At 49.4% G+C, this 21,471-nt stretch overlaps 1 protein-coding gene across 1 annotated transcript in view; it reads left to right on the top strand.

Moving 5' to 3' along the window:
• Nucleotides 1-21,471, top strand: part of MRPL20 (mitochondrial ribosomal protein L20) — a 52,643-nt gene that overhangs the window by 1,659 nt on the left and 29,513 nt on the right. The window contains exon 2 of the mRNA XM_063941872.1: nucleotides 3,004-3,114. Within this exon, the coding sequence (XP_063797942.1) occupies nucleotides 3,004-3,114 (111 nt within the window). The remainder of the gene's footprint in view (nucleotides 1-3,003; nucleotides 3,115-21,471) is intronic.

Genomic DNA, 21,471 nt, shown 5'->3' with positions numbered 1-21,471 from the left:
CCACTCAAAATTACAGCACTTTATCTGGGCTTCCCCCACTCTGTGGAATGCCCTCCCACGCACAATAAGACTCACCTCTAGTCTCCAAACCTATAAACGGTCCCTGAAAACTCACCTCTTCAGACAAGCCTATCAAATTCCAGACCCACCCACATAACCTTCAGTTCTTCCTTATCTAATTACAATCTCTCTCTGTACAGTCCACATAACCTCACATATTATGTCTTCCAACATTGCTGGGTGATCATATCATACAACCCATTAAGAACCTAGCAATTTGGTGGACCATTATGCAATAGGTAGCATCTATCCTTGTGTATCAATACCTATTTCCCTATAGATTGTAAGCTTGCGAGCAGGGCCATCCTACCTCTGTCTATTTTTGCCCAGTTTTGTTCTGTTACTGTTGTTCTAATTGTAAAGCGCAACGGAATATGCTGCGCTATATAAGAATCTGTTAATAATAATAATAATAATAATAATAATAAATAGCAACAACTTTATAGTGCCCCAGTTCATATTATGCTGTACTATAGTGCCTTTATTTCTTATTGTGCCACACTACAATGCTCCACTTCTTATTATGTAACATTATACGCAGGGCTGTAACTAGCGGTGCCTGGCACACAGCACATCGCATTGTATGCGCAGGACCGCCAACAACAGCCACCACTGCAGTAGTATTGTGTGGGCTTTAGCAGCTTGGCAGCTGCAGCGCCCTGCTAGTTGTCACATGGGTAGCCAGGCAGCATCCCGTACCTTGTTAGGCTCCGCCGCTGGGCTTCCCCTTCTGTGTCTGCAGCGTCTGGGCTTGTGGAAGGCAACTGCTTTATGAGCAGACGTAAGTATAAAAACACTCTCTCTCTCTCTCTCTCTCTCTCTCTCTCTCTCTCTCTCTCTCTCTCTCTCTCTCTCTCTCTCTCTCTCTCTCTCTCTCTCTCTCTCTCTCTCTCTCGTTTAATGTGCAAAAGGGAACTCTACCTTGCGTAATATGAATTGGTACTATTTTGTGACAATGCCCCCTCCCCATGAAGCCACGCCTCTATGTTTATGACATGCACGCTGGCCCTATCTTATATATTTGGAGGGGGGGTGGGGGGGGCACCATTTCTTTCTGGCACTGGGCAACTAAAAGTCTTGCATCTCTGATCATAGTGCCATAGACATTACAATGAGCAGATCAGGTTATGACACATTACAGTGCCCTCCAGACACCTCTCAGTGGAAACTTAATGTCACAAAATTCAGGCTGGGCAATGGATCTGACCCAATTGCTTAGCAGGTAAATCTGGGAAATTGGTATGCAACTTTATAATCTTGGCCCACACCCTCCTAAACCTCTGTGCCCCACAGCAGTGGCGCCCCTTGCACTCGCTGTATTTATGCACATGAATGCTCGTAATGAACGAATGTCAAATGCACTGTTGATGTGTTTGCATTTGTTACTAAATGCGACACCATTGCCAATGGGGAATTCATGTTTTTGGTTGGTATCTGTGTCTTTTCCGTGCACTAATGGTCCGAATTGGCATAGAGTTGGGATCTGTTTTTAACTGACTCTCACTACTAGAAGTACATGCTCTATGTGAAACGGAGGGTAGGCAGGGCACAAGTATACATAAGCTGGGTTTGGGAAGGCTGTGTGTGTGGAGTTATGTAAAGCAAGATACCACCAATTAGTTTTACAGCCACATACTCGTGTATGTACAATTTGGAAATGACTATGCTTTACAACAGGGCTGGCCAAACCGGTCCTCGAGATCTACCAACAGTCCGCATTTTCCAGACCACCTAGATGGTGCACAGGTGTAGTCATTACTAATTAAGATGTGCTGCATTCATTCCAAACTGACAATTCTACAGATCTCCAGGAGACCTGGAAAACATGAACTGTTGGTAGATCTCGAGGACCGGTTTGGCCAGCCCTACTTTACAACAAACAAGTATTATAATGTTATTTATAGCTAATTGTTTTCAGTCTTTTTGAAATAAATGGAGAATAGTTTTTAGATGTTTTGTTCTTCATTGTAGGAGAGAAAACTTCGCTTTTGTGTTTGTTGACGTAAATCTTTCCTGTTTAATACTGAATGATGTGTATTCTGTTAATGTTTAGGGGGTAATTCAGACCTGATCATAGCAGCAAATTTGATAGCAGATGGACAAAACCATGTTCACTGCAGGGGCGGGGGCAGATATAACATTTGCAGTGAGCTGTAGATTTGGGTGTGTTATATTGTTTCTGTGCAGTGTAAATACTGTCTGCTTTATTTTTACACTGCATTTTAGATTTCAGTTTAAACACACCCCAACCAAATCGAATACCCCTTTTCTACTAGGTTTTAAAACACTGGTAAATGCGCGGGGGCGCGCATTTTCCAGTGTTTTTCCCTAGTGGAATAGGGTCCCCCTGCAAATTCCCGGATCAAGTGATCTGGGAATCCTACCCGGGTAGCTTGCCGGGTTGAACACGTGTTCAACCCGGCTAGCTGTCTAGTGTGAATGGAAGCCGTGTCGAGGCGACACGGCTCCCGTTCAGTGTATGGGAGGGCGCCCATGCTGCGTCACTAGCCCGGCAATATGCCGGGTTGGTGAGCGCAGTGTGAAAGGGGGCTGTAGCACGGGTTGCAGCCGTGTCAGGCGACACGGCTACGACCCGTGCTACAGTTGAAAAGGGGTATTACTCTCTCTGCACGTTATATCTGCCACCCTGCAGTGCACATGGTTTTGTCCATATGCTGACAAACTTGCTGCTACTGCACGATCAGGTCTGAATTAGGCCCAATATATTTTTGTAGTTAAACCACATATTTTAACCATTAATTAAGATTAGTATGACAACAGTTAATTTTTTATTTTTTTTAACTGACCATTGCTCTTAATTCAAAGTGATAAGTGTCTTAAATTGCTCAGAATCCCATAAATGGATAAAAATGGGTGAACTCATATTTTGTGTAAAACCAATTTGTATATTATTATTTATTCATTTTTGATTTTTTTATACAGCATTTTCGTGGCCGAAAAAATCGTTGCTTCAGCTTGGCAGTGCGAGCTGTGCGTCGAGCCTTTGTTTATTCAACAAAAGCCAGGAGGGCTAGGCAGCACATTATGAGAACGGTAAAGTATGATGTGTACTAAGTCTTGGGCGCCATGTAATTTATATGTATGTGTATGTATATAATAACTTATATCCCAAACTACTTAATGCTGAACCACTGATGCAGGTTATTTTTCAAAAATCTATCTTGCATCCAGTACAGGGAACAGTTTACTTAGCTTCCATTCATGTTTATGCCAGAAAATAAGAATTTACTCACCGGTAATTCTATTTCTCGTAGTCCGTAATGGATGCTGGGAACTCCGTAAGGACCATGGGGAATAGCGGGCTCCGAAGGAGACTGGGCACTCTAAGAAAGAATTAGGACTACCTGGTGTGCACTGGCTCCTCCCTCTATGCCCCTCCTCCAGACCTCAGTTAAGGAAACTGTACCCGGAAGAGCTGACACAATAAGGAAGGGATTTGGAATCCCGGGTAAGACTCATACCAGCCACACCAATCACACCGTACAACTCGTGATAACTATACCCAGTTAACAGTATGAACAATAACTGAGCCTCTCTCAACAGATGGCTCATACAATAACCCTTTAGTTAAGCAATAACTATATACATGTATTGCAGAGAGTCCGCACTTGGGACGGGCTCCCAGCATCCACTACGGACTACGAGAAATAGAACTACCGGTGAGTAAATTCTTATTTCTCTAACGTCCTAGTGGATGCTGGGAACTCCGAAAGGACCATGGGGAATAGCGGCTCCGCAGGAGACTGGGCACAACTAAAAGAAAGCTTTTAGACTACCTGGTGTGCACTGGCTCCTCCCACTATGACCCTCCTCCAAGCCTCCGTTAGATTTCTGTGCCCGGCCGAGCTGGATGCACACTAGGGGCTCTCCTGAGCTCCTAGAAAGAAAGTTTATTTTAGGTTTTTTATTTTACAGTGAGACCTGCTGGCAACAGGCTCACTGCATCGAGGGACTAAGGGGAGAAGAAGCGAACCTACCTGCTTGCAGCTAGCTTGGGCTTCTTAGGCTACTGGACACCATTAGCTCCAGAGGGATCGACCGCATGGAACTGGCCTTGGTGTTCGTTCCCGGAGCCGCGCCGCCGTCCCCCTTACAGAGCCAGAAGCAAGAAGAGGTCCGGAAAATCGGCGGCAGAAGACATCAGTCTTCACCAAGGTAGCGCACAGCACTGCAGCTGTGCGCCATTGCTCCTCATGTACACCTCACACTCCGGTCACTGAGGGTGCAGGGCGCTGGGGGGGGGGGCGCCCTGAGCAGCAATAAAAGCACCTTGGCTGGCAAATATATCACAATATATAGCCCCAGAGGCTATATATGTGATAAATACCCCTGCCAGAATCCATAAAAAAGCGGGAGAAAAGTCCGCGAAAAAGGGGCGGAGCTATCTCCCTCAGCACACTGGCGCCATTTTCTCTTCACAGTGCAGGTGGAAGACAGCTCCCCAGGCTCTCCCCTGTAGTTTGCAGGCTCAAAGGGTTAAAAAGAGAGGGGGGGCACTAAATTTAGGCGCAATATTGTATATACAAGCAGCTATTGGGAAAAATTCACTCAATATAGTGTTAATCCCTAAATTATATAGCGCTCTGGTGTGTGCTGGCATACTCTCTCTCTGTCTCCCCAAAGGGCTGTGTGGGGTCCTGTCCTCAGTCAGAGCATTCCCTGTGTGTGTGCGGTGTGTCGGTACGGCTGTGTCGACACGTTTGATGAGGAGGCTTATGTGGTGGCAGAGCAGATGCCGATAAATGTGATGTCGCCCCCTGGGGGCCGACACCAGAGTGAATGGATAGGTGGAAGGTATAAACCGACAGTGTCAACTCCTTACATAAAAGGCTGGATGACGTAACAGCTGTGGGACAGCCGGCTTCTCAGCCCGCGCCTGCCCAGGCGTCTCAAAGGCCATCAGGGGCTCAAAAATGCCCGCTCCCTCAGATGGCAGACACAGATGTCGACACGGAGTCTGACTCCAGTGCCGACGAGGTTGAGACATATACACAATCCACTAGGAACATCCGTTACATGATCCCGGCAATAAAAAATGTGTTACACATTTCTGACATTAACCCAAGTACCACTAAAAAAGGGTTTTATGTTTGGGGAGAAAAAGCAGGCAGTGTTTGGTTCCCCCATCAAATGAGTGAATGAAGTGTGAAAAAGCGTGGGTTCCCCCGATAAGAAACTGGTAATTTCTAAAAAGTTACTGATGGCGTACCCTTTCCCGCCAGAGGATAAGTTACGTTGGGAGATATCCCCTAGGGTGGATAAGGCGCTCAAACGTTTGTCAAAAAAGGTGGCACTGCCGTCTTAGGATACGGCCACTTTGAAGGTACCTGCTGATAAAAAGCAGGAGGCTATCCTGAAGTCTGTATTTACACACTCAGGTACTAGACTGAGACCTGCAGATAGTGCTGCTGCAGCGTGGTCTGTGACCCTGTCAAACAGGGATACTATTGCGAACATAAGAGCATATTAAAGACGTCGTCTTATATATGAGGGATGCACAGAGGGATATTTTGCCGGCTGGCATCCAGAATTAATGCAATGTCCATTCTGTCAGGAGGGTATTAGAGACCCGACACTGGACAGGTGATGCTGACTTTAAAAGGCACATAGAGCCTTATAAGGGTGAGGAATTGTTTGGGGATGGTCTCTGGGACCTCGTATCCACAGCAACAGCTGGGAAGAAATTTTTTTACCTCAGGTTTCCTCACAGCCTAAGAAAGCACTGTATTATCAGGTACAGTCCTTTCGGCTTCAGAAAAGCAAGCGGGTCAAAGGCGCTTCCTTTCTGCACAGAGACGAGGGAAGAGGGAAAAAGCTGCACCAGTCAGCCAGTTCCCAGAATCAAAATTCTTCCCCCGCTTCCTCTGAGTCCACCGCATGACGCGGGGGCTCCACAGGCGTAGCCAGGTACAGTGGGGGGCCGCCTCAAAAATTTCAGCGATCAGTGGGCTCGCTCACAGGTGGATCCCTGGATCCTTCAAGTAGTATCTCAGGGGTACAGGCTGGAATTCGAGGCGTCTCCCCCCCCGCCGTTTCCTCAAATCTGCCTTGCCGACAACTCCCTCAGGCAGGGAGGCTGTGCTAGAGGCAATTCACAAGCTGTATTCCCAGCAGGTGATAGTCAAGGTGCCCCTACTTCAACAAGGACGGGGTTACTATTCCACACTGTTTGTGGTACCGAAACCGGACGGTTCGGTGAGACCCATTTTAAATTTGAAATCCTTGAACACATACATAAAAAAATTCAAGTTCAAGATGGAATCGCTCAGGGCGGTTATTGCAAGCCTGGAGGAGGGGGATTACATGGTATCCCTGGACATCAAGGATGCTTACCTACATGTCCCCATTTACGATCCTCACCAGGAGTACCTCAGATTTGGGGTACAGGATTGCCATTACCAATTCCAAACACTGCCGTTTGGACTGTCCACGGCACCGAGGGTCTTTACCAAGGTAATGGCAGAAATGATGATACTCCTTCGAAAAAAGGGAGTTTTAATTATCCCGTACTTGGACGATCTCCTTATAAAGGCGAGGTCCAAGGAGCAGTTGTTGGTCGGAGTAGCACTATCTCGGGAAGTGCTACAACAGCACGGATGGATTCTATACATTTCAAAGTCACAGCTGGTTCCTACCACACGCCTACTGTTCCTGGGGATGGTTCTGGACACAGAACAGAAAAAAGTGTTTCTCCCGCAGGAGAAAGCCAAGGAGCTGTCATTTCTAGTCAGAGACCTCCTGAAACCAAAACAGGTATCTGTGCATCACTGCACACGAGTCCTGGGAAAAATGGTAGCTTCTTACGAAGCAAAATTCCATTCGGCAGGTTCCATGCAAGAACCTTTCAGTGGGACCTCTTGGACAAGTGGTCGGGATCGCATCTTCAGATGCATCGGCTGATAACCCTGTCTCCAAGGACCAGGGTATCTCTACTGTGGTGGCTGCAGAGTGCTCATCTTCAAGAGGGCCGCAGATTCGGCATACAGGACTGGGTCCTGGTAACCACGGATGCCAGCCTTCGAGGCTGGGGGGCAGTCACACAGGGAAGAAATTTCCAAGGACTTTGGTCAAGTCAGGAGTCGTCCCTACACATAAATATTCTGGAACTGAGGGCCATTTACAATGCCCTAAGTCTGGCAAGGCCTCTGCTTCAAAACCGGCCGGTACTGATCCAATCAGACAACATCACGGCAGTCGCCCATGTAAACCGACAGGGCGGCACAAGAAGCAGGATGGCGATGGCAGAAGCCACAAGGATTCTCCGATGGGCGGAAAATCACGTCTTAGCACTGTCAGCAGTGTTCATTCCGGGAGTGGACAACTGGGAAGCAGACTTCCTCAGCAGACACGACCTACACCCGGGAGAGTGGGGACTTCATCCAGAAGTCTTCCAACTGTTGGTAAACCGTTGGGAAAGGCCACAGGTGGACATGATGGCGTCCCGCCTGAACAAAAAACTAGATATTGCGCCAGGTCAAGGGACCCTCAGGCAATAGTTGTGGACGCTCTAGTGACACCGTGGGTGTACCAGTCGGTTTATGTATTCCCTCCTCTGCCTCTCATACCAAAGGTACTGAGAATAATAAGAAAACGAGGAGTAAGAACGATACTCGTGGTTCCGGATGGGCCAAGAAGAGCTTCAAGAAATGATATCAGAGGACCCATGGCCTCTACCGCTCAGACAGGATCTGCTACAGCAGGGGCCCTGTCTGTTCCAAGACAAAAGTCTGAACTTCAGGCAGTGAAGCCAGTTCTTTTTGGAAGAAAATCGAAAGAGCCGAGATCTGGACCTTAATGGAACCCAATTTTAGGCCCATAGTCACTCCTGACTGTAGGAAGTGCAGAAATCGACCGAGTTGAAATTCCTCCGTTGGGGCCTTCCTAGCCTCACACCAAGCAACATATTTTCGCCATATGCGGTGATAATGTCTTACGGTCACATCTTTCCTAGCTTTAATCAGCATAGGAATGACTTCCTTCGGAATGCCCTTTTCTCTAACGTCCTAAGTGGATGCTGGGGACTCCGTAAGGACCATGGGGATTAGCGGCTCCGCAAGAGACTGGGCACAACTAAAGAAAGCTTTAGGACTACCTGGTGTGCACTGGCTCCTCCCACTAATACCCTCCTCCAGACCTCAGTTAGATTCTTGTGCCCGGCTGAGCTGGATGCACACTAGGGGCTCTCCTGAGCTCCTAGAAAGAAAGTATATTTAGGTTTTTTATTTTACAGTGAGATCTGCTGGCAACAGACTCACTGCAGCGAGGGACTAAGGGGAGAAGAAGCGAACCTACCTAACAGGTGGTAGTTTGGGCTTCTTAGGCTACTGGACACCATTAGCTCCAGAGGGATCGACCGCAGGACCCGACCTTGGTGTTCGTTCCCGGAGCCGCGCCGCCGTCCCCCTTACAGAGCCAGAAGCATGAAGAGTCCGGAAAATCGGCGGCAGAAGACTTCGGTCTTCACCAAGGTAGCGCACAGCACTGCAGCTGTGCGCCATTGCTCCTCATGTACACCTCACACTCCGGTCACTGATGGGTGCAGGGCGCTGGGGGGGGGGCGCCCTGAGGGCAATATATGACACCTTGGCTGGCAAATCTACATCATATATAGTCCTAGAGGCTATATAGATGTAAAATTACCCCTGCCAGTATTCCAGAAAAAGCGGGAGAAAGTCAGTTGAAAAAGGGGCGGGGCTTCTCCCTCAGCACACTGGCGCCATTTTCTCTTCACAGTGCAGCTGGAAGACAGCTCCCCAGGCTCTCCCCTGTCGTTTTCAGGCTCAAAGGGTTAAAAAGAGAGGGGGGGCACTAAATTTAGGCGCAATATATGTATACAAGCAGCTATTTGGGGAAAAATCACTCAGTTATAGTGTTAATCCCTGCATTATATAGCGCTCTGGTGTGTGCTGGCATACTCTCTCTCGGTCTCCCCAAAGGACTTTGTGGGGTCCTGTCCTCAGTCAGAGCATTCCCTGTGTGTGTGTGTGCGGTGTGTCGGTACGGCTGTGTCGACATGTTGGATGAGGAAGGTTACGTGGAGGCGGAGCAGAGGCCGATAAATGGGATGTCGCCCCCTGTGGGGCCGACACCAGAGTGGATGGATAGGTGGAAGGTATTAACCGACAGTGTCAACTCCTTACATAAAAGGCTGGATGACGTAACAGCTGTGGGACAGCCGGCTTCTCAGCCCGCGCCTGCCCAGGCGTCTCAAAGGCCATCAGGGGCTCAAAAAACGCCCGTTACCTCAGATGGCAGACACAGATGTCGACACGGAGTCTGACTCCAGTGTCGACGAGGTTGAGACATATACACAATCCACTAGGAACATCCGTTACATGATCTCGGCAATGAAAAATGTGTTACGCATTTTCTGACATGAACCCAAGTACCACATAAAAGGGGTTTTATTTTTGGGGAGAAAAAGCAGCCAGTGTTTTGTTCCCCCATCAGATGAATGAATGAAGTGTGTAAAGAAGCGTGGTTTCCTCGATAAGAAACTGGTAATTTCTAAAAAGTTACTGATGGCGTACCCTTTCCCGCCAGAGGATAGGTCACGTTGGGAGATATCCCTTAGGGTGGATAAGGCGCTTACACGTTTGTCAAAAGGTGGCACTGCCGTCTTAGGATACAGCCACCTTGAAGGAACCTGCTGATAAAAAGCAGGAGGCGATCCTGAAGTCTGTATTTACACACTCAGGTTATATACTGAAACCTGCAATTGCCTCAGCATAAATAGTGCTGCTGCAGCGTGGTCTGATACCCTGTCAGATAATATTAATACGCTAAGACAGGGATAATATTTTGCTAACATTGAGCATTTATATATAAAGGATGCACAGAGGGATATTTGCCGGCTGGCATCCAGAATTAATGCAATGTCCGTTCTGCCAGGAGGGTATTAGAAACCCGGCAGTGGACAGGTGATGCTGCCTGTAAAAGGCACATGGAGTTTCTGCCTTATAAGGGTGAGGAATTGTTTGGGGATGGTCTCTGGGACCTCGTATCCACAGCAACAGCCGGGAATAAAACAATTTTACCTCAGGTTTCCTCACAGCCTAAGAAAGCACCGTATTTTCAGGTACAGTCCTTTCTGCTTCAGAAAAGCAAGCGGGTCAAGGGCGCTTCCTTTCTGCAGAGACAAGGGAAGAAGGATAAAAGCTGCACCAGCAGCCAGTTCCCAGGATCAAAAATCTTCCCCCGCTTCCTCTGAGTCCACCGCATGACGCTGGGGCTCTACAGGTGGAGACAGGTGCGGTAGGGGCGCGTCTCGGGAACTTCAGGGACCAGTGGGCTTGCCCACAGGTGGATCTCTAGGTTCTGCAAATAGTATCACAGAGATACAGGCTGGAGTTCGAGGTGACTCCCCCTCGCCGTTACCTCACATCAGCCTTGCCTGCTGCCCTCGGAGAAAGGTAGTACTGGCGGCAATTCACAAGCTGTACTTCCAGCAGGTGAAATCAAGGTACCCCTCCTTCAACAAGGCCGGGGTTACTATTCCAAAATGTTGTGGTACCGAAACCAGACGGTTCGGTGAGACCCATTCTAAAATGGAAAGCCTTGAACACTTATATACGAAGGTTCAAGTTCAAAATGGAATCGCTCAGGGTGATTATTGCAAGCCTGGAGAATTTCATGGTATCACTGGACATCAAGGATGATTACCTGCATGTCCCTATTTACCCTCTTCACCAGGAGTACCTCAATATTGTGGTACAGGATTGTCATTACCAATTCCAGACGTTGCCGTTGGTCTGTTCCCGGCACCGAGGTATTTACCAAGGTAATGGCCGAAATAATTATCCCGTACTTGGACGATCTCCTTATAAAGGCGAGGTCCAGGGAGCAGTTGTTCGTCGGAGTAGCACTATCTCGGGAAGTGCTACAACAGCACGGCTGGTTTCTGAATATTCCAAAGTCGCAGCTGGTTCCTACGACGCGTCTACTGTTCCTGGGTATGGTTCTGGACACAGAACAGGATAAAAAGGTTTTCTCCCGGAGGAGAAGTCCAAGGAGTTGTTGTCTTTAGACAGAGACCTCCTAATACGTATATAGGTGTCGGTGCATCAATGCACGCGAGCCCTGGGAAAGATGGTAGCTTCTTACGAAGAAATTCCATTCGCCAAGTCCCATGCAAGGATTTTCCAGTGGGATCTGTTGGACAAGTGGTCCGGGTCGCATCTTCAGATGCATCGGCGGATAACCCTGTCTCCAAGGGTCAGGGTGTCGCTGTTGTGGTGGCTGCAGAGTGCTCATCTTCTAGGGGGCCGCAGATTCGGCATACAGGACTGGGTCCTGGTGACAACGGATGCCAGCCTTCGAGGCTGGGGGGCAGTCACACAGGGAAGGAACTTCCAAGGCTATGGAAAAGTTAGGAGACTTCCCTACACATAAATACTCTGGAACTGAGGGCCATTTACAATGCCTTAAGTCAGGCTAGACCCCTGCTTCAACACCGGCCGGTGCTGATCCAGTCAGACAACATCACGGCGGTCGCTCATGTAAACCGACAGGGCGGCACAAGAAGCAGGATGGCGATGGCAGAAGCCACAGGGATTCTCCGATGGGCGGAAAATCATGTGTTAGCACTGTCAGCAGTGTTCATTCCCGGAGTGGATAACTGAGAAGCAGACTTTCTCAGAAGACACGACCTCCACCCGGGAGAGTGGGGACTTCATCCAGAAGTCTTCCAAATGATTGTACACCGTTGGGAAAGGCCACAGGTGGACATGATGGCGTCCCGCCTCAACTAAAAGTTACAAAGATATTGCGCCAGGTCAAGGACCCTCAGGCGATAGCTGTGGACGCTCTGGTAACACCGTGGGTGTACCAGTCGGTGTATGTGTTCCCTTCTCTGCCTTTCTTACCCAGGGTAATGAGAATAATGAGGAGAGGAGTAAGAAATATACTCATTGTTCTGGGTTGGCCAAGAAGAGCTTGGTAACCAGAACTCCAAGAAATGATCTCAGAGGACCTATGGCCTCTGCCGCTCAGACAGGACCTGCTGCAGCAGGGGGCCTGTCTGTTCCAAGACGTACCGCGGCTGCGTTGACGGCATGGCGGTTGAACGCCGGATCCTGAAGGAAAAGGGAATTCCGGAGAAAGTTATCCCTACGCTATTTAAAGCTAGGAAAGAAGTGAACGCAAACCATTATCGCCGCATATGGCGAAAATATGTTGCGTATTGTGAGGCCAGGAAGGCCCCAAAGGAGAAATTTAAGCTAGGTCGATTTCTGCACTGCCTACAGTCAGAGGTGACTATGGGCCTAAAATTGGGTTCCATTAAGGTCCAGATTTCGGCTCTATCGATTTTCTTCCAAAATTGAACTGGCTTCACTGCCTGAAGTTCAGACTTTTGTTAAGGGAGTGCTGCATAGTCAGCCCCCGTTTGTGCCTCCAGTGGCACCATGGGATCTCAACGTGGTGTTGGATTTCCTGAAGTCGCATTGGGTTGAGCCACTTAAATCCGTGGAGCTATAATACCTCACGTGGAAAGTGGTCATTCTGTGGGCCTTGGCGTCGGCCAGGCGTGTATCAGAATTGGCGGCTTTGTCATACAAAAACCTTTATCTGTTTTTTATATGGATAAGGCGGAATTGAGGACTCGTTCCCAATTCTTTCCTAAGGTGGTATCCGTTTTTCATGTGAACCAACCTATTGTGGTGCCTGCGGCTACTTGGGACTTGGAGGATTCCAAGTTACTGGATGTAGTCAGGGCCCTGAAAAGTATGTTTCCAGGACAGCTGGAGTCGGGAAAACTGACTCGCTATTTCTCCTGTATGCACCCAACAAGCTGGGTGCTCCTGCTTCTAAGCAGACGGTTGCTCGCTGGATCTGTAGCACGATTCAACTTGCACATTCTGCGGCTGGACTGCCGCACCCTGAATCTGTAAAAGCCCATTCCACGAGGAAAGGGGCTCTTCTTGGGCGGCTGCCCGAGGGGTCTCGGCTTTACAATTTTGCCGAGCTGTTACTTGGTCGGGTTCAAACACTTTTGCAAGAGTCTACAAGTTTGATACCCTGGCTGAGGAGGACCTAGAGTTTGCTCATTCGGTGCTGCAGAGTCATCCGCACTCTCCCGCCCGTTTGGGAGCTTTGGTATAATCCCCATGGTCCTTACGGAGTCCCCAGCATCCACTTAGGACGTCAGAGAAAATAAGATTTTACTCACCGGTAAATCTATTTCTCGTAGTCCGTAGTGGATGCTGGGCGCCCATCCCAAGTGCGGATTGTCTGCAATACTTGTATATAGTTATTGCCTAACTAAAGGGTTATTGTTGAGCCATCTGTTGAGAGGCTCAGTTGTTATCATACTGTTAACTGGGTATAGTATCACGAGTTATACGGTGTGATTGGTGTGGCTGGTATGAGTCTTACCCGGGATTCAAAATCCTTCCTTATTGTGTCAGCTCTTCCGGGCACAGTATCCTAACTGATGTCTGGAGGAGGGTCTTAGTGGGAGGAGCCAGTGCACACCAGGTAGTCCTAAAGCTTTCTTTAGTTGTGCCCAGTCTCCTGCGGAGCCGCTAATCCCCATGGTCCTTACGGAGTCCCCAGCATCCACTACGGACTACGAGAAATAGATTTACCGGTGAGTAAAATCTTATTTTCTTTTAGGATCCGTTGTTCAACCGCCATGCCGTCAAACGCAGCCGCGGTAAGTCTTTGAACAGACAGGACCCCTGCTGCAGCAGGTCCTGTCTGAGCGGCAGAGGCCATGGGTCCTCTGAGATCATTTCTTGAAGTTCTGGGTACCAAGCTCTTCTTGGCCAATCCGGAACCACAAGTATAGTTCTTACTCCTCTCCTTCTTCTTATTCTCAGTACCTTGGGTATGAGAGGCAGAGGAGGGAACACATAAACCGACTGGTACACCCACGGTGTCACTAGAGCGTCCACAGCTATCGCCTGAGGGTCCCTTGACCTGGCGCAATATCTTTTTAGCTTTTTATTGAGGCGGGACGCCATCATGTCCACCTGTGGCCTTTCCCAACGGTGTACAATCATTTGGAAGACTTCTGGATGAAGTCCCCACTCTCCCGGGTGGAGGTCGTGCCTGCTGAGGAAGTCTGCTTCCCAGTTGTTCACTCCCGGAATGAACACTGCTGACAGTGCTTACACATGATTTTCCGCCCATCGGAGAATCCTTGTGGCTTCTGCCATCGCCATCCTGCTTCTTGTGCCGCCCTGACGGTTTACATGGGCGACCGCCGTGATGTTGTCTGACTGGATCAGCACCGGCTGGTGTTGAAGCAGGGGTCTTGCCTGACTTAGGGCATTGTAAATGGCCCTTAGTTCCAGAATATTTATGTGTAGGGAAGTCTCCTGACTCGTCCATAGTCCTTGGAAGTTTCTTCCCTGTGTGACTGCCCCCCAACCTCGAAGGCTGGCATCCGTGGTCACCAGGACCCAGTCCTGTATGCCGAATCTGCGGCCCTCTAGAAGATGAGCACTCTGCAGCCACCACAACAGCGACACCCTGGTCCTTGGAGACAGGGTTATCAGCCGATGCATCTGAAGATGCGATCCGGACCACTTGTCCAACAGATCCAACTGAAAGATCCTTGCATGGAACCTTCCGAATGGAATTGCTTCGTAAGAAGCTACCATCTTTCCCAGGACTCGCGTGCAGTGGTGCACCGACACCTGTTTTGGTTTTAGGAGGTCTCTGACTAGAGATGACAATTCCTTGGCCTTCTCCTCCGGGAGAAACACCTTTTTCTGTTCTGTGTCCAGAACCATCCCAGTAGACGCGTTGTAGGAACCAGCTGCGACTTTGGAATATTCAGGATCCAGCCGTGCTGTTGTAGCACTTCCCGAGCTAGTGCTACTCCGATCAACAACTGTTCCCTGGACCTCGCCTTTATAAGGAGATCGTCCAAGTACGGGATAATTATAACTCCCTTTTTTCGAAGGAGTATCATCATTTCGGCCATTACCTTGGTAAATACCCTCGGTGCCGTGGACAGACCAAACGGCAACGTCTGGAATTGGTAATGACAGTCCTGTACCACAAATCTGAGGTACTCCTGGTGAGGAGGGTAAATGGGGACATGCAGGTAAGCATCCTTGATGTCCAGGGATACCATGTAATCCCCTTCGTCCAGGCTTGCAATAACCGCCCTGAGCGATTCCATTTTGAACTTGAACCTTCTTATATAAGTGTTCAAGGACTTCAAATTTAAAATGGGTCTCACCGAACCGTCCGGTTTCGGTACCACAAACATTGTGGAATAGTAACCCCGTCCCTGTTGAAGGAGGGGTACTTTGGTTATCACCTGCTGGGAGTACAGCTTGTGAATCGCCTCCAGCACCGCCTCCCTGTCTGGGGGAGTAGTTGGCAAGGCTGATTTGAGGAAACGGCGAGGGGGAGACGTCTCGAATTCCAGCTTGTACCCCTGAGATACCACTTGTAGAATCCAGGGATCCACCCGTGAGCGAACCCACTGGTCGCTGAAGTTCCGGAGACTGGCCCCCACCGCACCTGGCTCCACCTGTGGAGCCCCAGCGTCATGCGGTGGACTTAGAGGAAGCGGGAGAGGACTTTTGTTCCTGGGAACTTGCTGTTTGGTGCAGCTTTTTCCCCCTACCTCTGCCTCTGGGCAGAAAGGACGCGCCTTTGACCCGCTTGCCTTTCTGGGGCCGAAAGGACTGTACCTGATAATACGGTGCTTTCTTTGGCTGTGAGGGAACATGGGGTAAAAATGTCGACTTCCCAGCCGTCGCTGTGGAAACGAGGTCCGAGAGACCATCCCCAAACAATTCCTCACCCTTGTAAGGCAAAACCTACATGTGCCTTTTAGAATCCGCATCACCTGTCCACTGCCGAGTCCATAATACTCTCCTGGCAGAAATGGACATTGCATTTATTCTAGATGCCAGTTGGCAAATATCCCTCTCTGCATCTCTCATGTATAAGACTACGTCTTTAATATGCTCTACAGCAGGCATTCCCAACCACGGTCCTCAAGGCACACCAACAGTGCAGGTTTTAGTGATATCCAGGCTGCAGCACAGATGGTTAAATCAAAATAACTGAGCTACTAATTAAGTCACCTGTGCTGAAGCCTGGATATCACTAAAACCTGCACTGTTGGTGTGCCTTGAGGACCGTGGTTGGGAATGCCTGCTCTACAGTTAGCAATATAGTGTCCCTGTCAAGGGTATCAATGTTATCAGACAGGGAATCTGACCACGCAGCTGCAGCACTGCACATCCATGCTGAAGCAATAGCCGGTCTCAGTATAATACCTGAGTGTGTGTATATACAGACTTCAGGATAGCCTCCTGCTTTCTATCCGCAGGCTCCTTTAGGGCGGCCGTATCCGGAGACGGTAGTGCCACCTTCTTTGACAAGCGTGTGAGCGCTTTATCCACCCTAGGGGATGTCTCCCAACGTATCCTATCCTCTGGCGGGAAAGGGTACGCCCTTAGTAACTTTTTGGAAATTACCAGTTTCTTATCGGGGAAACCCACGCTTCATCACACACTTCATTTAACTCTTCAGAAGGGGGAAAAACCACAGGTTGCTTTTTCTCCCCAAACATAATACCCTTTTTTGTGGTACCAGGGTTAATGTCAGAAATGTGCAACACATTTCTCTGACGTCCTAGTGGATGCTGGGAACTCCGTAAGGACAATGGGGAATAGCGGGCTCCGAAGGAGGCTGGGCACTCTAGAAAGATTTATGACTACCTGGTGTGCACTGGCTCCTCCCACTATGACCCTCCTCCAAGCCTCTGTTAGATTTTGTGCCCGGCCGAGGTTTGATGCACACTAGGGGCTCTCCTGAGCCTTTAGAAAGAAAGTATAGAAATTAGGTTTTTTATTTTCAGTGAGACCTGCTGGCAACAGGCTCACTGCAGCGAGGGACTAAGGGGAGAAGAAGCGAACCTGCCTGCTTGCAGCCAGCTTGGGCTTCTTAGGCTACTGGACACCATTAGCTCCAGAGGGATCGACCGCAGGCCCAGCCTTGGTGTTCGGTCCCGGAGCCGCGCCGCCGTCCCCCTTACAGAGCAAGAAGAGGTCCGAAAAATCGGCGGCAGAAGACATCAGTCTTCACCAAGGTAGCGCACAGCACTGCAGCTGTGCGCCATTGCTCCTCACACACACTTCACACTCCGGTCTCTGAGGGTGCAGGGCGCTGGGGGGGGGCGCCCTGAGAAGCAATAATAACACCTTGGCTGGCAAAAATACCACAATATATAGCCCCAGAGGCTATATATGTGGAAAATACCCCTGCCAGAATATAGGAAAAAGCGGGAGAATAGTCCGCGGAAAAGGGGCGGAGCTATCTCCTGCAGCACACTGGCGCCATTTTTCCCTCACAGCTCCGCTGGAAGGAAGCTCCCAGGCTCTCCCCTGCAGTCTACACTACAGAAAAGGGTAAAAAAGAGAGGGGGGGCACTAAATTTAGGCGCAGTATACATTTATATAGAAAAAGCAGCTATAGGGGACATAACTCCGTTAGTCCCTGCATTATATAGCGCTCTGGTGTGTGCTGGCATACTCTCACTCTGTCCCCCCAAAGGGCTTTTGTGGGTCCTGTCCTCTGTTGGAGCATTCCCTGTGTGTGTGCGGTGTGTCTGTACGGCTGTGTCGACATGTTTGATGAGGATAATGATGTGGAGACGGAGCAGATGCCTTTAGAAGGGATGTCACCCCCTGCGGGGCAGACACCTGAGTGGATGAGCTTATGGAAAGAAATGAGTGCACGTATAGACTCCTTACATAAGAAATTTGACGACATGCCAAATGTGGGACAGCCGACTTCTCAGCTCGTGCCTGTCCAGGCGTCTCAAAGGTCATCAGGGGCTCTAAACGCCCGCTACCTCAGACCGCAGACCCAGATGTCGACACTGATACTGACAGTGTCGACGACGATGAGTCTAACCTGATGCCCACTAAGGCCATTCACTGCATGATTGAGGCAATGAAAGAGGTGTTACACATTTCTGATATAACTACAGGTACCACTAAAAAGGGTATTATGTTTCCCCCATCAGATGAATTAAATGAAGTGTGTGAAGAAGCGTGGGCTTTCCCTGATAAAAAATTGGTAATTCCTAAGAAGGTACTAATGGCGTTCCCTTTCCCGCCAGAGGATAGGTCACGTTGGGAAACACCTCCTAGGGTGGATAAAGCGCTCACACGTTTGTCTAAAAAGGTGGCACTACCGTCTCCGGATACGGCCGCCCTCAAGGAACCTGCTGATAGAAAGCAGGAGGCGATCCTGAAGTCTGTATATACACACTCGGGCATTATACTTAGACCAGCTATTGCGTCAGCATGGATGTGCAGTGCTGCCGCCGCGTGGTCAGATAAACTGTCAGAAAATATTGACACACTAGACAGAGACACGATACTGCTAACCATAGACCATATCAAAGACTCAGTCTTATATATGAGAGATGCACAGAGGGAAATCTGCCGGCTGGCATCTAAAGTAAGTGCATTGTCCATTTCTGCTAGGAGAGGCTTATGGACTCTCCAGTGGACAGGAGATGCAGATTCTAAAAGGCACATGGAAGTTTTGCCTTATAAGGGTGAGGAATTATTTGGGGATGGTCTCTCGGACCTAGTTTCCACAGCAACGTCTGGGAAGTCAGCATTTTTACCCCATGTCCCCTCACAGCCTAAGAAGGCGCCGTTTTATCAGGTTCAGTCCTTTCGGACCCAGAAAAACAAGCGTGGAAAAGGCGGGTCTTTTCTGTCCAGAGGCAGAGGTAGGGGAAAAAGGCTGCAACAAACAGCAGGTTCCCAGGAGCAAAAGTCCTCCCCCGCTTCTTCTTCCAAGTCCGCCGCATGACGGTGGGGCTCCACAGGCGGGGCCAGGTACGGTGGGGGGCCGCCTCAAGAATTTCAGCGATCAGTGGGCTCGCTCACAGGTGGATCCCTGGATCCTTCAAATAGTATCTCAGGGGTACAAACTGGAATTCGAGGCGTCTCCACCCCACCGGTTCCTAAAATCTGCCTTGCCGATTGCTCCCTCAGACAGGGAGGCGGTGCTAGCGGCAATTCACAAGCTGTATTCCCAGCAGGTGATAATCAAGGTACCCCTACTTCAACAAGGCCGGGGTTACTATTCCACACTATTTGTGGTGCCGAAACCGGACGGTTCGGTGAGACCCATTTTAAATTTGAAATCCTTGAACACATACATAAAAAAAATTCAAGTTCAAGATGGAATCGCTCAGGGCGGTTATTGCAAGCCTGGACGAGGGGGATTACATGGTATCCCTGGACATCAAGGATGCTTACTTGCATGTCCCCGTTTACCATCCTCACCAGGAGTACCTCAGATTTGTGGTACAGGATTGCCATTACCAATTCCAGACGCTGCCGTTTGGACTGTCCACGGCACTGAGGGTATTTACCAAGGTTATGGCGGAAATGATGATACTCCTTCGAAAAAAGGGAGTTTTAATTATCCCGTACTTGGACGATCTCCTAATAAAGGCGAGATCCAAGGAACAGTTGTTGGTGGGAGTAGCACTATCTCAGGAAGTGCTGCACCAGCACGGCTGGATTCTGAATATCCCAAAGTCACAGCTGGTTCCGACGACACGGCTACTGTTCCTGGGTATGATCCTGGACACAGTCCAGAAAAAAGTGTTTCTCCCGGAGGAGAAAGCCAGGGAGTTGTCATCTCTAGTCAGAGACCTCCTGAAACCAAAACAGGTATCGGTGTATCACTGCACGCGGGTCCTGGGAAAGATGGTAGCTTCTTACGAAGCAATTCCCTTCGGCAGGTTCCATGCCAGAATCTTTCAGTGGGACCTATTGGACAAATGGTCCGGATCGCATCTTCAGATGCATCGCTTAATAACCCTGTCTCCAAGAACCAGGGTGTCTCTACTGTGGTGGCTGCAGAGTGCCCATCTTCTGGAGGGCCGCAGGTTCGGCATACAGGACTGGGTCCTGGTGACCACGGATGCCAGCCTTCGAGGCTGGGGGGCAGTCACACGGGGAAGAAACTTCCAAGGACTATGGTCGAGTCAGGAGACTTCCCTTCACATAAATATTCTGGAACTAAGGGCCATTTACAATGCCCTAAGTCAAGCAAAATCCCTGCTCCTACACCAGCCGGTGCTGATCCAGTCAGACAACATCACGGCAGTCGCCCATGTAAATCGACAGGGAGGCACAAGAAGCAGGATGGCAATGGCAGAAGCCACAAGAATTCTCCGATGGGCGGAGAATCATGTACTAGCACTGTCAGCAGTGTTCATTCCGGGAGTGGACAACTGGGAAGCAGACTTCCTCAGCAGACACGACCTCCACCCGGGAGAGTGGGGACTTCATCCAGAAGTCTTCCAGATGCTGGTAAACCGTTGGGAAAAACCACAGGTGGACATGATGGCGTCCCGCCTCAACAAAAAGTTAAAAAGATATTGCGCCAGGTCAAGGGACCCTCAGGCGATAGCTGTGGACGCTCTAGTGACACCGTGGGTGTACCAGTCTGTTTATGTGTTCCCTCCTCTGCCTCTCATACCAAAGGTATTGAGAATAATAAGAAAGCGAGGAGTAAACACAATTCTCGTGGTTCCGGATTGGCCAAGACGAGCGTGGTACCCGGAACTTCAAGAGATGATCTCAGAGGACCCGTGGCCTCTGCCGCTCAGACAGGACCTGCTACAGCAGGGGCCCTGTCTGTTCCAAGACTTACCGCGGCTGCGTTTGACGGCATGGCGGTTGAACGCCGGATCCTGAAGGAAAAGGGTATTCCGGAGGAAGTCATTCCTACGCTTATTAAAGCCAGGAAAGATGTTACGGCAAAGCATTATCACCGCATATGGCGGAAATATGTTGCATGGTGCGAGGCCAAAAAGGCCCCAACAGAGGAATTTCAACTAGGTCGATTTCTGCATTTCCTGCAAGCAGGAGTGAATATGGGCCTAAAACTAGGCTCCATTAAAGTACAGATATCAGCTCTGTCGATTTTCTTTCAAAAAGAACTAGCTTCAGTACCTGAAGTTCAGACATTTGTGAAAGGAGTGCTGCATATTCAGCCCCCGTTTGTGCCTCCTGTGGCACCTTGGGATCTCAACGTGGTGTTGAGTTTCTTAAAATCACATTGGTTTGAGCCACTAAAAACCATGGATCTAAAATATCTCACGTGGAAAGTGGTCATGTTATTGGCCTTGGCTTCAGCCAGGCGAGTGTCAGAATTGGCGGCTTTATCATGTAAAAGCCCTTATCTGATTTTCCATATGGATAGGGCAGAATTGAGGACTCGTCCCCAGTTTCTCCCTAAGGTGGTGTCAGCGTTTCACCTGAACCAGCCTATTGTGGTGCCTGCGGCTACTAGGGATTTGGAGGACTCCAAGTTGCTAGACGTTGTCAGGACCCTGAAAATATGTTTCCAGGACGGCTGGAGTCAGAAAATCTGACT

Source organism: Pseudophryne corroboree, chromosome 10 (genome assembly GCF_028390025.1).
Source record: "Pseudophryne corroboree isolate aPseCor3 chromosome 10, aPseCor3.hap2, whole genome shotgun sequence".
NCBI classification, from domain to species: Eukaryota; Metazoa; Chordata; class Amphibia; order Anura; family Myobatrachidae; genus Pseudophryne; species Pseudophryne corroboree.
The sequence above is the reverse complement of the archived record's forward strand: the minus strand, read 5'-3'. Positions and strand labels throughout refer to the sequence as shown.